At 37.9% G+C, this 20160-nt stretch overlaps 1 protein-coding gene across 1 annotated transcript; it reads right to left on the bottom strand.

Moving 5' to 3' along the window:
* Nucleotides 1-791: 791 nt before the first annotated feature.
* nr1d2a (nuclear receptor subfamily 1, group D, member 2a) lies at nt 792-7833 on the bottom strand. Its single transcript, XM_030157762.1, has 8 exons — nt 7463-7833; nt 4795-5025; nt 4602-4690; nt 4340-4484; nt 3174-3853; nt 2904-3089; nt 2105-2315; nt 792-2021 (listed from the first exon to the last, which is right to left on the bottom strand). The coding sequence occupies exons 1-8, from the start codon at nt 7491-7493 to the stop codon at nt 1822-1824; spliced, it is 1773 nt and encodes a 590-aa protein (XP_030013622.1). The 5' UTR covers nt 7494-7833; the 3' UTR covers nt 792-1821.
* Between the last annotated feature and the right edge of the window lie 12327 nt (nt 7834-20160).

Raw genomic sequence — 20160 nt, 5'->3', positions numbered from 1 at the left:
AACCTTTCTTGTGTGATTTATCATCATTTATTGTAATATTATTTTCTGTATTTTGTGTTGTTTCAGTGAAAATCTGGTATTTAGAAATATTTAATTTACTGTTCATGTAGATGTTCATAAAAACTCAGATTAAATCAGATTAAAATTGAGGGTTATTATATGAGAAACAGAGAAGATTGAGAAAAATGTGACTTTTTCACCAAAGATATCATTAACTGAACATAAACCAATTGTATCCATTCACTGTCATTGATCCAACTCCATGGGTTTTACTGGTGAATCAAAGTTGTAGAAGATGACAGTGTTTCCACGTTCACTACGAAGCCTCTGAACGTCCAAATGAGTTGTATCTGATGACCATGCAAAGATGACAAACTGCATTTTACACCAATTATTTACATGGATTGATAGGATTAGTGGATCAACAGGTATTAAATGTTTACATCAGTAGATGGTTTTGGTCAGTGGTGGATGTTTGGGTCTGTATGGCTTAATAACAGTAATGCTCAAAGCTGATTCAGACTGCACTGAAACCATGACTCGGAAAGATAAACGGTACCATCTAGTGGTAGGACTCAGTCAGTACAACTGACATTACTCAGCAGCTTCATTCAAAAAATACTGAAAATACATCATATAGTAAAAAACACACAAACACGGGATTATTCTTCACTTGCATTTATTCATACTATATCATTCATATTTCTATATATTTATATATATATATGTATATATTTATATAGTATTTACATATGGCAGTGTTGCCAGTAAAAGAAAGATATTTCAAAAAAAAAAAAAAAAGACAAAACCAAGTTTCAAATTCAGTGCTATGCAGAAAGCACAAAAAGTTGGATTTTTTTTTTTTTTTTTTTTAAGAGCGAGTATCCCACTGTGTCATGAAAACCGTAAAGTAGCCAAGACAGCAAAAATACTTGTGACAAGTGCGATTACATTTCACATGTAGCCTATACATGAAGTTGTGTCACACTTATTTGTGAATCGTGTGTTACTTGGGTTTTTATACTACGGCTCCAGAGCTTGTGCAAATGTAGTGTTGCTGAAAATGTCATAAACTTCCTGGAAATATCACCAGGCAGTGTACAGGCAGTTGACAATAACAGGTAAAAAACATTTTAAATTAAAAGAGGAGAACAGATCACTTTACACACAAATGACAATGAACTGATGCTCTCAGAGGCAAATGGGGATTAGATCCACGTAATAGTTGTTCGCATTAAGTACAGCCATGCATTAGCAGCGATCGTCACACATTCCTCTATTACATTTTTCTGATAGCTTGCCTTTCTCACATGTCTCTGTCAAAATATTGGACCAAATGAACATGTGGTATGTAAGGTATACATTGTCTCTCACATTCACCTGCTCATCAGAGAATACACTTTGGAATTAAATGGCTTTTGGAGGAAACATAAATGCAACATAAAATCAAAACTAATAGACTTCTGTCCTCTGTTATGTCATAAAGCCAGAAACTAGAAAACAGATAGGTGCCTCCAACTCTGCAAAACTAGAAACCTCTAACACATGTGTACTCACATGTGTTTGTGTGCAACGAAGCGTAAGCCATCTCTTCTATAAATACAGTACATCTCATATTTTTCTTTCTCGTCAGACCTAACACAGTCTTCTTAACAAAAATAGAATAAAAAATAGCATTTAATACATTCTACAAACACACAACAGGGTTGTTGGTCAAATACAGAGAGTGATGGGGGACAGAGGCAGGTTCTGGTACAGAGGTGGAGGTGTGTGTGGTGGAGGAGTCGGAGAGTGTATCCCCACAGGAAGCTTTTTGATGTCTTAAGGGTGCACTTTGAATGAGAGCAGTTCCTCTGAGTGCATGTTGTTGAGTGAACGCAACTCGGGGAGTTTGAGCAGGAGTTTGGTGAAGGTGGTGGCTGCCTCTTCGCCGTGGTTCTGCATGACCAGGTTTCGCAGAGCACGGATCAGTTTGTCCTGCAAGGCCTCCACTGAGTTTAAGTCTTGGATGCCGGAGCGATCTGAGCAAAACAAAACCAGACACAATTAGACGTGTGCTTGTAGGTGAGTATCAACAGTAAAACTCTTTCTACCCATCTCTTACCGGCTGAAACCAGCACCACAGCGGTGAAGAGGCTCATTTCGTCTGAGTCCAGACGTAACGCCGCCAGCTTCTCGCTGAATTCACACATGGAGTTGAGCAGTTCTCCGGCGCCGAGTGACCGTAGTGTGTCCAGGCTATAACGCTTTCCGCTCAGGAATGTCACTGTGCGTTCGGCCACATTGAACAGAGAAGCAAATCTAACCATCAGCACCTACGAATGAAGAAAGAGAGGATATTAGGTTTTGGTGTTTCAGTTTAAAGGTTTGTTCTGCTTTATCTTCTTTTTAACTTTCAAGGTTCTAAGATTCTAATTTTGTATCAGTATCAGCAGATGCTTGGTCTTATGGTTAATTTTGGGCTGCTCATATGGAATTTCTAAGTAATAGTTAAAAAATTATAACTTACTCTTAACTAGACTGGTGACTATGATGGCCACTGATCTAGATTTATTCAACTAACACTTTCTACCTGCTCCGAACTACCAGCCTTTAAAAATTCGCAATCAATTGACTTCTATCAGCACAAACATGCCAACCTGCAAATTTTCCTAAAAACTATGTACAGTTGCTCTCTATGAAAGCAGACCCATAGAGACTTTGTGAAGTCTCTTTCACTTGAATCTCAACTGTTATCAGAGCAAATATTAGTCAGCACACAGCTGACGGTCTGTTCTGTTTGGGAAAAGTCACAGTGGATCCTGTATTCTCAGCATTTGTAGGGTCTGTCTGTTTCACTTCAAAGTGAGCACAAAATAACATGGCAGTGTTTACTGTGTTTTCTTTTTTGCTCCCCCCCTTACCTCGAAAGTTCCAGCTTTCAGCAGGCTGACTTGGTCACGCTCAGAGAGCTCGCGGAAGCCTGGGATCCGCTTGGCGAACTCCACGACTTCCCGCACAGCAGGGGTGAAGCTCATGGAGAACTCCTCCCAGATCTCCTGGCTTGGCTTGCTGGGGTCCACATAGGGCGAAGTGTTCATGGGACAGACCTGGAAACACAAAAACAGAAAAGGGTTAGGATGGCTGACCAAAACCCAGCTACTGCAGAAAATATGAAAAAAAGTAATACTCACCAAGTGTGCTCTGCTGCTTGGTCCAGTTTGAGCGTATAGCTGGTGCTGTCTTTGGCTGTCTACTGAAGCTTCACAGCGGGGGGCGCTGTTGTGCTGCTGCTGGTACACTGCCTGCTCCTCCCTGTATGCAGTGTTGGCGACATGTTGGCTGTTACTGTAAGCGCTCTGCTGGTATCCCGCCCTGACCACGTTATTCCAGCAGTTCCAGCTCTCCTGCTGCTCCTCCATGCGGCTGTCACATCCAGTCTCCAAGGCAACGTCCAGTGACGTCTGGCCCTGTCTCGGCGACCTCTGCTGGCTGTACGTAAAGGCATCTTGGTGCTGCCTGTTCACGGAGACGACTTCGTCCTCGCCACTGTCTGAACCGCAGGAAGACGCAGAGCTGGAGTTGGTGTCCATGGAAACCACAGATTCTGAGTCAGGAGGGCACTGTGGGGAGGAGGGGTTGGAGCAGGACGGGGACTCGGAAGCAGAGGAGGAAGAAGAAGAAGAAGAGGAGGTGGAGGAGGGTGAGGGGCTACTGTCACTGGTCATGGCCTCCATGGGCAGTGGCGGGCTCTGGTGGCCATGCAGCATGCTATGCAGCTGGCTGTTGTTGTTCATCATGTTATTCATGGCATTCTGCATCTCCAGCAGCATCCTCTGCTTCTCCCGTTTTGGGATGCGGCCAAATCGCACAGCTGAGAGAGAAAAAGGATAGCCTTTAGCCTAAAAATTTACACTGCACTGCACTATATTTACAGGAAACAACCACTGTGGAAATATCCTACAGATGCAATCCCACTGACGGCCACTAGATGCTGACACCCAATCACAAACCAGCTCTAGGAAACTCATACTCATAGTACATGATGTTTTTTCCAGGAATTATGATGGTATTATGATGGTTTGTCTGAACCCTGCAATAAGTGCAATTCTTCTGGATACCAGGCCTAATTAGGGACAGAGATTTGACTGACCTGTTTAGTTGGGCTGTCTGAGGTTCTTTTTATTAAAAACAAGCTGAACAACTACTTTGCTTCTTTCAGTTGGTTTAAAGTCTTACGGTAAATTACTCATCATGAAACTCCTGAGTAAGTCACTCTACTTCCCTGAGTTGTCAATTCAGGTTTTAAGATTAACTGTACCAATAGTTTTTGTGTGTGTTGTGTTTAATATCTACTCACCATCTCTAGACATGCCCACCGCCAGACACTTCTTGAAGCGGCACTGCTGGCACCGATTTCTGTTGATCCTCATGATGGTGCAGTTTTCCATCTTAAGACACTTCTTGTATTGGATATTCTGCTGGATGCTTCTTCTGAAGAAGCCCTAGAAAGGATTTCCAAGAAAAAGTCCATGAGCCAGCAGTCAACATTGTACAGAGTGAGACTATGGATTAGACTAGAAGAGATGAACTCCATTATTTGATCATTTAGCATTTCTCACCTTGCAGCCCTCACAAGCGTGGACTCCATAGTGGAAGCCTGAGGCCACATCACCGCATACTTTGCACAGCAGTACCATACCATTGATTTCTGCAAAGACAAATGTATGTTATAACTCATGTGCATCATGTGCGATTTGTAATTCATTTTAGTCTCCTAGTAGGTTAAATTCTTCCAAATGTTTATGTTCTTACTAGTGATGCTGCTCTTTGTAGATATAGAGGAGCGGCCAGTCTTCTCCATGCTACGTGGGTGCCCGTTCTTGACTGGTGGGGCAACGTCCACCACCATACCAACAGCCCTGCTAGGTAGTGAGGGCCGAGACAGGGTGGGCGACGTTGACAGGAAGCCGCTGGTGGGGCTGGTGCTCAAACAGGACTCTGGGCTGGAAGCGGAGCCGGAGGAGATGTAGGCTATGACTCCTCCTGTGGAAAATAACACCAACATCATATTAAAACAAGTACATGTATTCAAGCTCATCTAGATATTGTTTGGTTATGTGCATGTTGTCTGACATACAAATGTCCAGAAATGGTCATCTAAGACATTCATTGTGGAAAGAGGTAGACTCAACTATTAGGGCTGAAACATTGATGAATAGTAAATTATTTGCCAATTTAAGCTTCTAAAAAAAATTGCTTCAAATAATGAAAGTGCATAATGTGTAGGCTTAGTGTCTCATGAAGCATCCAATATAAGTAAAAATAATCATTCTCTACTATTACAAAACTTTGTGGAAAAAGAGCTAATTCTGTTTTTTTCCCCCAAGTAAAAACAAAAATGTTAAAGGGCTGTTGGATTTAAGAACTGTCAGATTCACCTGTATTGACTATAGTTATTGTACTTTTTCCTACTGTTGTTCTGCTATAAAATATAATGAATGCATGGAGCAAAAACACAATGCAACCTTTGTTACTTCAAATCAAGGCACCTTGTTTGCATTTATTTGCTTCTGAGCAAAACACTTAGAGCCCTGCCTCCAATAAACTCGCAAAATTAAATGTTTTTATTAGGTCTACTATACATCAAGCCTGCCAAGGTTGAGTGGAAGTCAGGTATGATAACAGAGGTTAAATTGTAACCTGCATTAATGAGAGAGAGAGAAAAAAAAAAAAAAAAACACTTGTATGCCAAATATACAAGTGTCAGGTGGCGCAGTAAGCACATACTGGTATGCCTGTGACACACCTAAACAGTAGAGCTTTACTATGTATGTGTGTTTCCTGGTTGGTCTGTTCACTGCTGCTGTAATTGACCTGCTTTATCACCTCCAGTGCTTGCTGGTTGGATAACACCGTTACATAACATGCCTCAGTGTGTATGGTATGGGAGCGTGCTCTGCTGATGTGATATAGGCAGACTGAGAGCCTTGCAGACAGGTCAGTGAAGCACTGGAGCAGCAGAGCATTCGTGGGATAAAGTAAGCCACAGTGAAAAGATTTGGCAGGAGGTTATGTAATGACAGGGACCTCATTTCCAGTTGCAAACTTGTAACTGGTCTGCATTACAAGTTTGACTGGAGATTAGTATTCTGCAATTTACAGTTAATAAGTATTCAACATATAAATTGTGAATGACTTCCAATCAATGAACATAAATGAACCAGCCTCAACCTGAGTGTTTGTCCATAAAACTCAATTGACATATATTTTGCTTATTATCCCTGAGAGCAGGAGGTAACCCATTTAAAGTGACACCCACAAATATTTTTGGCTTCTGCATGTTAAATGAAAACAGTGGTTGTTTATCATCCACTCTATCAGCTGAAGTTGAATAAAGTGCTCCAGTGACTGAATTAAAGCCCGTTTGTTAAAGTAGGCCAGTGAGATTTAAATAGCAAACCTGCTGAGTCGAAGGCTGCTCTAAAAATTGAGGTTCTGTGTGCGATTATTGGAATATTTGTGAAAAGAAAAACTTTAAAGTGTTTTTCTTCCTTAACACCTAAATTTAGGGACTAGAGCAGATGATTACCTAACCTCAACCGTGACTGTTCCCTTTCACGTCCCACCCACACGTGGACTTGTCATGAATTTCTGTGAAAAGCGAACAGGGAGGAAGAGGCTGTGAATCTAGGTCAGCCGCTGCCGTCTCTCCCGTCTCACGTGTATCTTGCAGTCCAGCCTCGCGCCGGGAATGCTGTGTGCGGAGTGAATTATGCAACGTCCTGCGTCACGGGCTCCGCTGCGGCCAATCAGGGCGTGCTTTCTCTAAAACGTGTCTGCAAACGGGAACGCCCCTCGACCAATCAGAGGAGTGTTCCCGAAAGCGTGTACACAGAGGCACATGGCTAGGCTACGATGTCCATGTGAGCACGGCCGGGGAAGTGGAACACTGTTGTTGTGTCAAACGTAACCGATGCAGCGCCGCACTGGCACTCCTAACCCCGTTGTAAAACACAGAAAAACGTCCTCTAAGAATGTCCACTTCACATTTAGACATCAAAATATGACTAATTGTATGTGTTCTAACCGGGCTTTAGCACTTTAAATCCTCCTGTTTATTATTCTGATGACTGTTAGCAAGAAATATGTCTGGAAGCTGGAAAACGTCATTCCTCTCAAAACAGAAGTATGACATTGTAGTTTAGCTCCGTTTGGTTTTTATTCATTTAAGTCACTATTATTATACTTTGTTACATATGGTTGTCGAACTCTCGGTACTAAATCAATGTCACAGGGGTTCCCTTCAGTTTACGTGCCAAATGACTCTTATATTTTAGTATCTTCGGAGTTAGCATTAAGGACATATGAGAGCTCCACAGAGGACACACCATCTTCTTTACAACTAAGTTCTTGCGCTGTGCATGCAATGAAAACATTCCAGTCTCACTTCCTACATGCCAGTAATAAATGTTGCTCTTACCAGGCTTGGCTGTTCCGATGTCCTCAGGCATCTCGGATAGAGGAAAAGCAAAAAAGCGACTAAAATAAACTCGACTTTCGTATCGACTTCTGCTGCTGTCACGGAAAACGACCAGACTACACTCAGCGTTGTGTTGCAAATAGTACGCCTGCAGAGATTCTACTGAAGTTCATTCTATTTTTGGGAGAATAATCTGCAGTTCCAACTCGGTGACTCATGAAAGGGAGAGAGAGAAGCAACCCGTCCGGCGTTCACCTCCGACAACTGACGACTAAGTGCGAGTAATGTAGCGGTCTGAACACAACCGGATCAGAGGAACTCCCCCCGCGTCTTGTTGTGTGTGAGACTGACTGAGAACTAAATGTTCTCACTAGTGGTGGTCGCCCATGTGACCCTTTTTTCGGCCACGCCCCTCCCTCTTTAACCCAGTGACACACTTTTAGGACAAGGGAAGGGGCGGAGCCAAGCGTCCTGGCGACGTAAGAGAGGAATGGTAACAAGGCGGTCACGTTGCAGAGCACAACGTGAAGAGAGTGGCCTGTACAGTAGACTCGTGTTGTGGACATGCCCCACGCCTCTGCAGGCTGTGAAATCAGTCGAGTTTTACCTCGAAAGGACCTCATTCGCCCTCGGTAGTCACATTTAAACAACAGGCAACAGCACGCTGTACTTTGTGTTCTGAAGAACACATGTGTGCAAGTATTTTAACCACATGCAACTTTCTACTTCCTGCAAACATTAGTTATTTTTTGTGTTGAAATACATTTTGCATTCAAATGTCTACCCTAAACGTGTGATTTATTCTAAAATTGCAAGACTACAGTATGAAACTGCACATTAACAACACCAGTAGTACAATATAACATAAAACATCATTTAATGTTATATATAATCATGTAAACAGTTAGATCTGTAACCCTTTCATGAATGACATTACTGTAGTCGGTGGTAATGCAGTCTTTAATTAAAGCTACTTCATTTGCAGAAAGGATTCCAACTTTGAATTGTGCCATTGCATTTTCTAATATTTCTTAGGTTCACTTTACTGTAAATGCTGCTGTGACACTTGAATTTCCCCACTGTGGGATAGTCTTGTCCTTATAGACTGTTTAATGAATCCAAAAGATGTGGTTACAAAGAAATTATCTGATAATCTATAGTTAAGGCAATATTTTGGTCACAGATTAATCCTCATGTTTTTTTTTTTTTTTGTCATTTTGTGTCAGTGACTGGTTTGCCAGGATATAATCACTGATTCATTTTACACTGAAATAATGTTTTCTTGAATATGGGATATATTCTCTGTGTGGGAAGAGCTTCACGGATGTGTGTATGCTCCACAAATAAACACTGTTGATGCATGGAATGGATGTTTTATGTCAAAAATGCCACTAGTTTATACAAAATTCATGCATGAAAGGGGTATTGTCGGACTCAAATGAATATAACAGTGGAGAGAAGGATCTAAATGCAAAGTATTGTGTTTTCTTCAACTAAAGCACAGAACTTTCTCCAGTTTTTCTGTAAACCAAGAAGCTTTGACTATTCTGTAGATGTGAAGACGTGGCAGATTGACCTTTGGGATTAGATAGAGGGTGATGAAATTTAAGCCTGTCAAATGCACTTATTCTCATCAGTTATCTTGTATTTATAACTTGTTACTACACACAGATTCCACAAAACTGCTGCAACAAAGACCTCTAGGGTTTGGATGAATGAACCATACCACTACCTGATCTGTACTGGAAAACAATTTAATACACATCAGTGCAAATGAACAGTCACAGGTATTTCTATATAAAAACAATGTCACGTACTTAAATGGAAGTATGTTATATTTTGTTTAACTGAACTACACCATCTGCATGAGTTATGATTAAACAAATAGATCTGCCAGTTTTCTTGTTTTATAATTACTAATACACATATGGTGCTGATGAAATATAAGATAAACATTAACTTAGTGTCATTTCATTTCAGTCTCAGCCATGTTTAGACCTGGTATTAACATCTGTCCATACAGCATTAGACAACACTGCCACATCAGTCTCATCTGATTAGTTGTAACTTCTCCCCTATATGCAAATGAACTGGCTCATCTTTAATCTTAAAACAGTGTGTTTATGTCAAGTTGAATGGGGTGCATTTTCTTGCAGCTTCACTCTGCTGCTCACTCTGAGCCCTTTAAGGTGGACTGTTTTCTGCCTGTTACTCACTTCTTATGGTGACACTGTTAATCAGTCATTACACCTTAAATATAGATAAGCCAACTTTTTATTGGTGTTTATCGACTTCATGACATACACTTCAGTGATGATTGAAGTGTTTTAAAGGCATTCATACATTTCTCCTGGATTGTGTAAGATATGACATTCAGTTTGCTAATGGACAAATAAATTGGTGGAGGTGGAGCATCATTCACCTGACATCATGTTATACCGTACATATTTGGCATTTGTCATACATCTTTATGAGCTTTTTTGAGAATTCAAAATATTTTTAAAACACTTTAAAATGACATCTGTGATGTGCATCTCTGGATGTGTTCTGGTCAGATTACTAGGAGAACGTGGACAAATGTGTCCCAGACCCCCTCAGTCCAGAGTGATGGGATAGGAATACATTAGAAATACAGCCATCAATTATTTTTTTAATTGATTAATCTATTAGTTATTTTATTTCTATTTAGCTTAATTTAATGATTATTTGAATGGGCAAAATAGCTAAATTGTGAAACAGACATGTCTGGAAATGACAAACAATTTGTCCTTTCTTCCAGAACCAGCTGAAACAACAACCACAAAAAGTATAAAAGTAAAAGGATATATAAAGAATATCTATATAGAAATAACAACAATAACAACAACAATTCACATTTACAATAGTGTTTCATGGTAATCCTCTTTGTAAATTGGATGTAAATTATCTGTTGGACCTATTTTATTTTCAGTCTAGTTTACAAGTTAGGAGTAAGTGAGAAGACTTGGATTTGCCTTTGCTTCTGACAAGAACCAAAAAACAAATCCAACAAACAAGTATTTTTGAGCTGCAGCTATCATTTATTTTGTAATCAATTAAGCTATTGATTATTTTCTTTGATTTGATTAAACATTTGTTTGAATAGGCCAAATGACAAACAAATTGCCCTTTGATTCCGAATGAGATGAAACAACCACAAAAAGTGTAAAAGGATATATAAAAAAATATCCATATAGACATAACAACAACAGTAACAACAGAATAGAAGTACATATAAAAATATCTATAGATAGAAAACAACAAACAAGTCAAATGACATCTACAAACAATATGTGCACTGCAGTCTACAACACATTTGGATCCAACTTAGTAACAACTTAAGATGGAACTAACATACAACTGTGTGTTGATCCTGGTGTCATGTGCACCACAATAAATGTCTCTGTGAAACACAACAATGAAACCAATGTTTAGCAGCAGCAAATTTAAGGAAACGCAGCTTTGATTCAGGGAAATTGTTATCAAATAAGTTTTTTTTTTTTTTTTTTTTTTTATTGGAGTCAATTAATCGATTAATAGTTTCAGCTCTAGAATACATCCTAAGTCTGTTTAGACCTTGAATTAGAGGTGAACACATTTGATTTAATTTACTGGAATGCACACTTATAATAGTTCAGTCCTTAATATTAGCTGCTGTTATTTCACTCAATTTCCTGTTTTGCAAAAAAATATATATATAAAAAAAAGATGAATCCTCTATTTTGCATTAACTTTCTTTTTCTTAAATAGTAAATCAAAATATAGCATTGTTTGATTTAAATCTCTGAAACTGCGGTAAACTGTGTCAGAAAGCAGCTGCATTTTCATGTGTAGTGACAGCCCATTTCAGAGCTCATCAAACACTGTCAGCTGTTCCACAAACTAGCCAGAACTTGTTTTGGGGGTGGGGGTGGGGGGTTACATGGGGTTCTGATTTTTCCAGATTTAAAATGCACTGAATCCTGTAAATCCTTTAACCCAACACACATTATGCATCTTTAGCACTAAATGAATTATATATGTGTGTGTGTGTGTATATATATATATATATGTGTGTGTGTGTGTGTGTGTGTGAGAGAGAGAGAGAGAGCGATGAACCAGCCTTTACACCTGAAAACACACAGAGATACTGAAGTGGGTCAGGAGGTCTGAATGCTCAAAGCAGAATGTTGTTCTGGAGCCAAGACTGAAGAAACTGGCACCAGCTGAGTGTCTATGATATGACAAAACATGCAAGATATACAAAAATAGACAAGGTTATAATGGAGGGTGACTGGAAAAACTGCAAAAATGCAATGCTGAGGTCAGTGACCTTTAAAGGTCTCCAGAGGTCAGACAGTAATTGCCCCATGTTTGAAATAGAACCTTGAAGTATGTAAATTATATGGTGAAACGTGAATGTTTCAGTCATAAAACGAAGCCCTAAGAGGGTTAGAGCAGGTCTTACTGGGATTTTACAACAGCTCAGGGGTGTTGTTAAACACAGCACAGAGCTCAGTGCATAAAGCCCCTCATTCTGAACCTGCAGAGGAAACAAACTGAAAGGGATCTGGGTTAATGTAAGGGTTTTCATGGAAGGGTCTGCTAAACGTACAGGCTGGTATCATGGTTGTAGACATCTGAGACAGGTGGGTAACGAATCTCACCACAAAACACCCCAACACAAACTTCACAAAAGCAAACATGCATCTTCCATCCTGAATTTGTAATGTATGGATGAAGGTGGAAACGTCTCAATAAGTCAATAATAAGAGGAAATAAGATTCTGTTTGTATGGGTGACTGGGATATCACTAATACTGAAACCTAAACTAATATCACTGATCAAAGCCACAAGTACGTTTTGTCATCACAGATCTACTTCACAACATTATTTTCCAGCAAATTTTCCTTCAGTTGCTGAAAATGGAAACAATAAGTAAGTTGAATAAGACCTCAGATGAACTTAATGTTGTCCATCTGGATTTAATGTTCAGAGCAGACAACATAAGCCTTTAGCCAACAAAATGAGGACACATGATGAAAGCTGTACAAAATAACTAACAAAATCAACAAAATAAGCATGTTATCAATTGTAAATGCTTTGTTTTACTTAAAATTCATGTTCATTGATGTCAGATAGATTCATTATACAGGAGTAAGTGACATTATGTTGACTACATTGAAGGGTCCAATCAAGTGAAAGTGAACATCATCAAGAAAAAGTACATTTGCACACATCATTTATCAATTGGGCTCATTTTTTAGCAAAAGATATTTATTTTATGAAACTGTTATCCTTTTTAAAATACCACTTGTAGAAAAAAGTTACAACCAATTTTATTGATTGTACTTTTTACACCATAGCCATAGCTCGAATTTGACGCTAAAAATTACATCTAAAATATTTGAAAATTTATTAAATCTGTTGATTATATAGATGATTGTTAGGTTTCAAGTATTAGATTTATTTATTTATTTTTTTTCAAAAGTCCATTGAAATTTGCAATTGTATTCATGTCAAAATGAAAGTGTATGTGGTCACATTGGGTCCATATGTGGGTCCAGATACTGGGCAGACCCTCACTCTAACACCAATGTATGACTAGAATTAAGAACAGTGTGATAGATAAAACATGTCTTTAGATTTGGATATGTATCTTTGTCAGTTCAAGACAAAGGCTTTGCTTTGTCCTGTGTACAGCTGCAGCCATTGATTATTTTTGTAATCGATTAATCTATCGATAATGGTCTTTGATTCGATTAAATGATTGATTAAATGAATGATTGAAAACATAAAAGTATATATAAAATGTCTATCTGTCTCTTTGGCCCAACCCCTCCCCCAGCCCTCCCCCTTAACCCTACCCCTTGGCCCTTGCACTTGACACTACCCCTTGAAATGGAGCTGCAAAGGGTAGGGGTTGAAACATTCTCCTATGAAGTGGGACAACCCTTCGCGACCTGTTACGTCGTCAGCAGTCATTGATTTAAATATTTTTTTTAATCATTTAAAAAAATAAATAAAACTGGAGACATGGTGCTAATTCTAAAACACCACCCTACCAAGGCCCCTGGACTCGATCTGGTACCGTCGTACATGTGGTTGTGTTGTATAGTTGTGTACTTTCACTGTCAAGCAGAACTCTAAAATGCAAAGCTTGTACTGAAATTTGTTCTGTGCTGTTTTATTGCTATTTTTACTGAGCTTAACTCACTGTTAAGTTATATTGCACTAATGTTTCCTCTTATGTTCTGTGTTTTTCCAAATGGCCTACATAAACATGACTCAAACTCAGCATGAGTGAGTGATACAATGATCCAACTTTCAGCTCCGTGCATCTTAAATTCAGCTGCTAAGTTTAGATTCAGATTACTCACCTTTTACGAGCACTCATTTATTCCGCTGACGTGACTTGAGAGGACGACAACACAGTTAGTGGATGTCCACTGATATACTGAACCCGAAAGAGCTAAATCAGAGTGAAATGAAGTCTGCAAAACCCCCAGGTGTGCACAGATCTGTGGAGGTCTACTGCAGATATGAACAAACATACGTGAGTTAAGGTTTTTACAGCCTCAGTGTTTCAGAGTTTTCAGGTTTTTGTACTTGAAATATCCCATTTTAACACAAGTATGTGTGCTTTCTACTATTTAACCTTTTAAACTGGATTAATACTTTAGCGTTAATGCATTTGAGGGAGATTTTGCATTATTATGATTTTGCACCTCCGTACCCCTTCCTAACTGAACTCACTCTGGCGTCGTTCATTCATTCATGAGGAATATCACACCATGCAATATTCAATCAGTGTTATGTTTACATTCCAGTCATTTCTCCTCTTCCTCCATGTTCATCTACAGTCACAGAAAAAATTACTAGACCATCAAAAGTCATCAAAAACAATGGTTATGCAACTAACGCCTGTGTGTATCATGTGACTAAAAGAGAAGGAAAAGAAAACATGGAATGCCTAAAAGCACTGTTTTTGTCAGTACAATGCCATAGCTATTGATGTAAGAACTGAGGTGATTTTGGTTATTATCAAGAAAACCATGGAAAATGGATAGATATCAGCTCTGAAATTAAACTCTTATGAGCTATTTTTGTTGTTATCATTATATTTGTCCAAACAGATGTACCTTTAGTTGTACCAGGCATTAAAATGAACAAGAAATAGAAGAAAACAAGTGGCGATCTAATAACTTTTTCTGCAACTGTATATTATAAAATCTAAGTGGCCTGTGTGTGTGTGTGTCTCAGAAATCACACAAAATCTGACATGAGGTGACTGCTGCAGTTTGACATACTTACAAATGTTTGGTCAAGTAAAACAGCAGCGAAAACGGCAAGTTGATAGGACCAGTATTTTGGGAGATATTAGTAATTTTGGAATACAATAGCCTTTCAATCATGTTGGTATACCCAGAATGCTTTGGTGGTGACTGCTGGACAAAAGCGGTACAGCATGCACAAATATACAACAGCATAAAAACTACCACATCTAGAACCCGTGGATCCCCGTGGGTCAATGCGCTAGTTATTTATAAATATAGTATCTGCACGTTACTTTTATTGTTTTTCCATTTTAAATGTGTAGGGTTTTTTTGTTTTTTGTTTGTTTTTACATTTTAGCTTCACTGTCGATCCTATGGGTCATAATTGCGTTCTTCATGTCACATGTTGAATGACAATAAAGGATCTTGAATCTTAACATTAACACTGATTTCAACCTAAAAGGATGGGAAAAGACTATTTGTTAATATAGATAGATTCTCATGTACAAAAGTAATGGGTTCTAATTGTAATGGGTAAAAATATAACATGACGAAGTCATGAAAAAGATGAAAATTAATAAAAATAAAAAATGAAGTAAAATACACAATATGGAAATGAAATAAAAAGGTAACAATAAAATAAAATAAAAAAAACTGCTTGAAAGACATAAAACATTAAAGATTAAAATGACCCATAAGATTTGACAAAAGTCACATAGGTAAAACACCACATTAAATGAAAATAGCATAAAACAGAAGACAAAAGCAGTGTAAGACAGTTGGAGATAAAATAGACATGAAAGGGTGAAAAGAACCTTAGACATAAAAACAAAATGTACTCATTACACATCCCTTGTAATTCTTATACTAAAGCTGAGGTGACTTTTATAGCAACGACTGCATCATGTGTAAAAGTGCACATTTACAGCTGTAACGCTTAAATAAAGCTGGCAGGAAAAAAGTGATATAAAATGGGGGAAACGTTTAAGTACAGTGTTTATAATGGTAGCCTTTTAAATGATCACTATGAATATGTTTTTACACATAATAAGCCTCCAGAAACTAACACAAGAACACATTCATGTTCCTGCAATAAAGAGCACATTTAATACTGAGAATCTCATTATGGCATTGGAGCAAAGGGTCAATGAATCAACTGTGATGTGTGAATTAAAGCAGCATGAAGCTCAGACATGGAAAAAAAAGCCTTCAGAGCATTTGTCAGTTCATAAATGGAGCAGATTTCGTAAATAATAAGTAAATAATAATAAATACAATGCATAAGAACTAATTAAGATAGAAGAAGTATTAAATAAATGTTGGCCTTCACAAAGCTGTGCGTTTGTTAAAAGACAAAACAGTTGTAAGATAAAAGTTACAGAAAAGGTGCAGCAATATGAAAACAGCAAAAAAGACAAAAAAAAAAAAAGTCATAAAAGATGTGATTAAAAACTAACATTATGTGAAACGTGCAACACTCCAGAACCCAATAAAAAGCACCATAACGATGTAAAAATGCAGAAGCAAAGGGCGTACAGTTCTGTGTAAAAGTCTTATTCCACCTTCATCTGTGTTGTTTTTTCAGGGTTGAAATGAACATACATGTTTATCTTGCATTCTTTTTCCTTCAGATACAAAAAAAAACCCCCAACAACAACAACAACAACAACAACAACAACAACAACAACAACAAAACACAGGAAAAAGGTGCACAGCCTTAAAAGATACACAAAGAAATGTAAAAAATGAACTAAATGTGTTGTAAAGGTTAAAGTCATGATTTAGCATGACCTCTGACCCCATGAGAAGAAGCAGCAGAAAAAATTAGAAACATCTGATGTGTTGAATGAAACATAAAACACCAGAAAATGAATGCTGTGAATGTCATATTGTCTGAACCAAAAGGGTGAAAATGCAAACAGACCTCACACTAAATACGACCTTTTTAGTTTATAGAATCTGTTTTAACCTGAAACTGTGGTTTTTACTGCATTCACTACCTCTGCACAGTGCACTAGATTTATCCACTTGTGTCCTGAGGAGACACATTTATCTTTTGTGTCTCAAGCAAAAAAAAAAAAAAAAAAGGCGTCCTCTGCTCTGTGGAATATGGTCAGTTTCATTCTTTCACTGAAACACCGCAGTCAGTCCTTTATAAACTCATTCATTTTTAGTCTGAGAGGTTAAAGGGACTAATACCACAATGGACTTCTACCAAATCAGACCAATTGGACGTATTGTATTCCACCTCATCTATTTTGAGTGTCGGGGCAGATAGAACACAGTGTCCCTGACATTTACCGTCTTGATTACTGGTAATAAACTCAAGCCTGTTGTATTTAAAAGACCGTAAATGTCTCCAGCTCCAGGATATCACTGATCTAAAGTGGACGCTGTACATTAAATATACATGATTGATATAAACGTCAATGATTAACATTTACAACTGCTGACTGTGGAAGGATTTAGGGTTTGTTATTCCACGTGTAAAATATCAGCAGGTGTGTCCTGAGAAAATTAGTAAACCTTTAACGTGAGCTGCTGGTTGAGTTCTAAAAAGTACGTCGGGTCCTTGGCAAAGAGCCACTCTTTCATGGATGGACACCGTTAAAGGGACAGAGGGCTGCTTAAAACCCCACTACTGTCCACTGTCCTCTGTCCATTGTCCACTGTCAACTATCCTCTGTCCATTGTCCTCTGTCCACTATCATCTGTCTACTGTCCTCTGTGCACTATATCTGTCCACTATCCTCTGTCCAGTATCCTCTGTTCATTGTCCTCTGTCCAGTATCCTCTGTCCAGTATCCTCTGTCCATTGTCCTCTGTCCAGTATCCTCTGTCCACTGTCCTCTGTCCAGTATCCTCTGTCCATTGTCCTCTGTCCAGTATCCTCTGTCCATTGTCCTCTGTCCACTATCCTCTGTCCATTGTCCTCTGTCCAGTATCCTCTGTCCAGTATCCTCTGTCCACTATCCTCTGTCCAGTATCATCTGTCCACTGTCCTCTGTCCAGTATCCTCTGTCCACTATCCTCTGTCCAGTATCATCTGTCCATTGTCCTCTGTCCAGTATCCTCTGTCCACTATCCTCTGTCCATTGTCCTCTGTCCACTATCCTCTGTCCACTATCCTCTGTCCAGTATCATCTGTCCACTGTCCTCTGTCCACTATCCTCTGTCCAGTATCCTCTGTCCACTATCCTCTGTCCATTGTCCTCTGTCCAGTATCCTCTGTCCACTATCCTCTGTCCAGTATCCTCTGTCCATTGTCCTCTGTCCAGTATCCTCTGTCCACTATCCTCTGTCCAGTATCCTCTGTCCATTGTCCTCTGTCCACAACACATGAAATAAAGAATGCAGACCTGTGTCAATATTTACAGATTCAACATTAGATTTTATGATTTAGATTTTTCACATAAATTAAGCTTATAATAATAATAATAATAATAATAATAATAATAATAATGATAATAATAATAATAATAATAATAATAATAATAATAATAATAATATACCTTTACACATCAGGAAAGTCGACTCAGATTCCGTTTTTAAATCCGCTCTTAAAAAGTATTTTTTCTCTCTGGCTTTCAACTCAGTGTGAGAGGTTGGCTTTTACTGTTTTAATGTATAATTACTTTCATTGTTTTTATTCATTCTTTTATGTGTTTTATTTGTTTTTATGTCTGTGTACAGCACTTTGGCCAACTGTGTTGCTTTTAAAGTGCTTTACAAATAAAGTTGACTTAACTTTATTTATACAGTACTTTTGTGTCTAAAACATACAAATCAAACCAACTCAGTGCAGAGTCCTTACTGCTGATCCAGGTTTGAATTAAAATGACATGGTAATTTGTGTCGAGGGCTGAACTTAAGTCTTAATGAATTAAAACCACACAGACCCCATCAGCTTCCAAAAGGTCAGTAGTCACCTTCAGATATTTAAGAAGCAGTTTCTGTACAGTATAAAGATCTAAAAACCAAATTTCTCAAATATATAATTTTGACATAAAAGCTGGACAGAAACCACTTACTCTAAAACCTTTGATAAATATGTGAGTTTAGAGATTGGTCTACAATGGCTAAGAACTGATGGATCAAGACGGGGTTTCTTTAAAGAGGATGGACTGACAGAGCAACTAAGAACTAATAAAATACTGTCCTAATGTAAGAAAGAAGATGGTACATGGCTGGTTTCATGTGAACAATAACATCAGATAAAAACCCAGTGAATCCAGGATTGAAGAACAGTTTTTTAATAGTTCGTCTTTACATTTTTGCAAATTTCAAGAAACATCTGCAAACCTATCTTGTTCCATTTTCACTCCTTTCTTCTGCAGTGTCATTTTTGTGTTTATCTTGTTTTTTTTATTTGTACCGTGCCGTATCTGGTAAATAAATCAACCACTGAATACAGTGTGTGTTTCTGTTCAAACATTCCACTCTGATCTTCATTGATGTTCGATCAAAGGACTTCAGTGATCATTGGTGAGCGTTATGAGGTTTACACTGCCTGGTTTACTTATTCTCTTTATGAATGCTCAGCTCTACTCGCCAATTTAACACATTTTATTATAAGTCAAAAGAGTAATCAAAAAGTAACAGTTAATTTATGAATTAGAGCTTAAATGAATAATCAGTAAAAAAAAAAAAAAAAAAAATTTGAATACAATTTTACTGAATTGAAGCTTTGTTTCCATAATTTAGCTGCTGCTAAACATTGGTTCCACTGTTGTGTTTCACGTGGACGCTTATTGTGATGCACATGACGCCAGGATCAACAAAAGTTGTATGTTAGTTCCATCTTAAGTTGTTACTAAGTTGGATCCAAATGTGTTGATGACTGAAGTGACATAGTGTTTGTAGATGTCATTGGACTTGTTTGTTGTTGTTTATATCTATAGATAATTTTATATAAACCTTTATACTGTTATTTCTGTAGAGCTTCCATTCACATAAATAACATGAGGCCTATTTTAACAGTCCAACAGCCTCATGGTTATTATGCTGAACCAGTCTGAACTATATCTTAATCCAGCTAATGTTACATTACCTACCATATCCATTATTTCTATAAAGATATTTTTATATATACTTTTATATTATTACCATTTCTATACATATTTTTATATACACTTTATTACTTCTATATACACATTTTTAGATATACTTTTATATTGTTGTCACTTCTCAACAGATATTATATATATACACACACATACACTTTTATACTGTTACTGTTATTGCTATATACATATTTTTAGACATACTTTTATATTGTGGTCATTTCTCTATAGGTATTTTACATATGCACTTTTATACTGCTATTGTTATTTCTATATACATAATTTTAGATATACTTTTATATTGTTGTCATTTCTCTCTATATTCTTTATATATACTTTTATACTGTTTCTGTATGAATTA

Source organism: Sphaeramia orbicularis, chromosome 16, assembly GCF_902148855.1.
Source record: "Sphaeramia orbicularis chromosome 16, fSphaOr1.1, whole genome shotgun sequence".
NCBI classification, from domain to species: domain Eukaryota; kingdom Metazoa; phylum Chordata; class Actinopteri; order Kurtiformes; family Apogonidae; genus Sphaeramia; species Sphaeramia orbicularis.
This window is presented reverse-complemented; position numbering and strand designations above follow the sequence as displayed.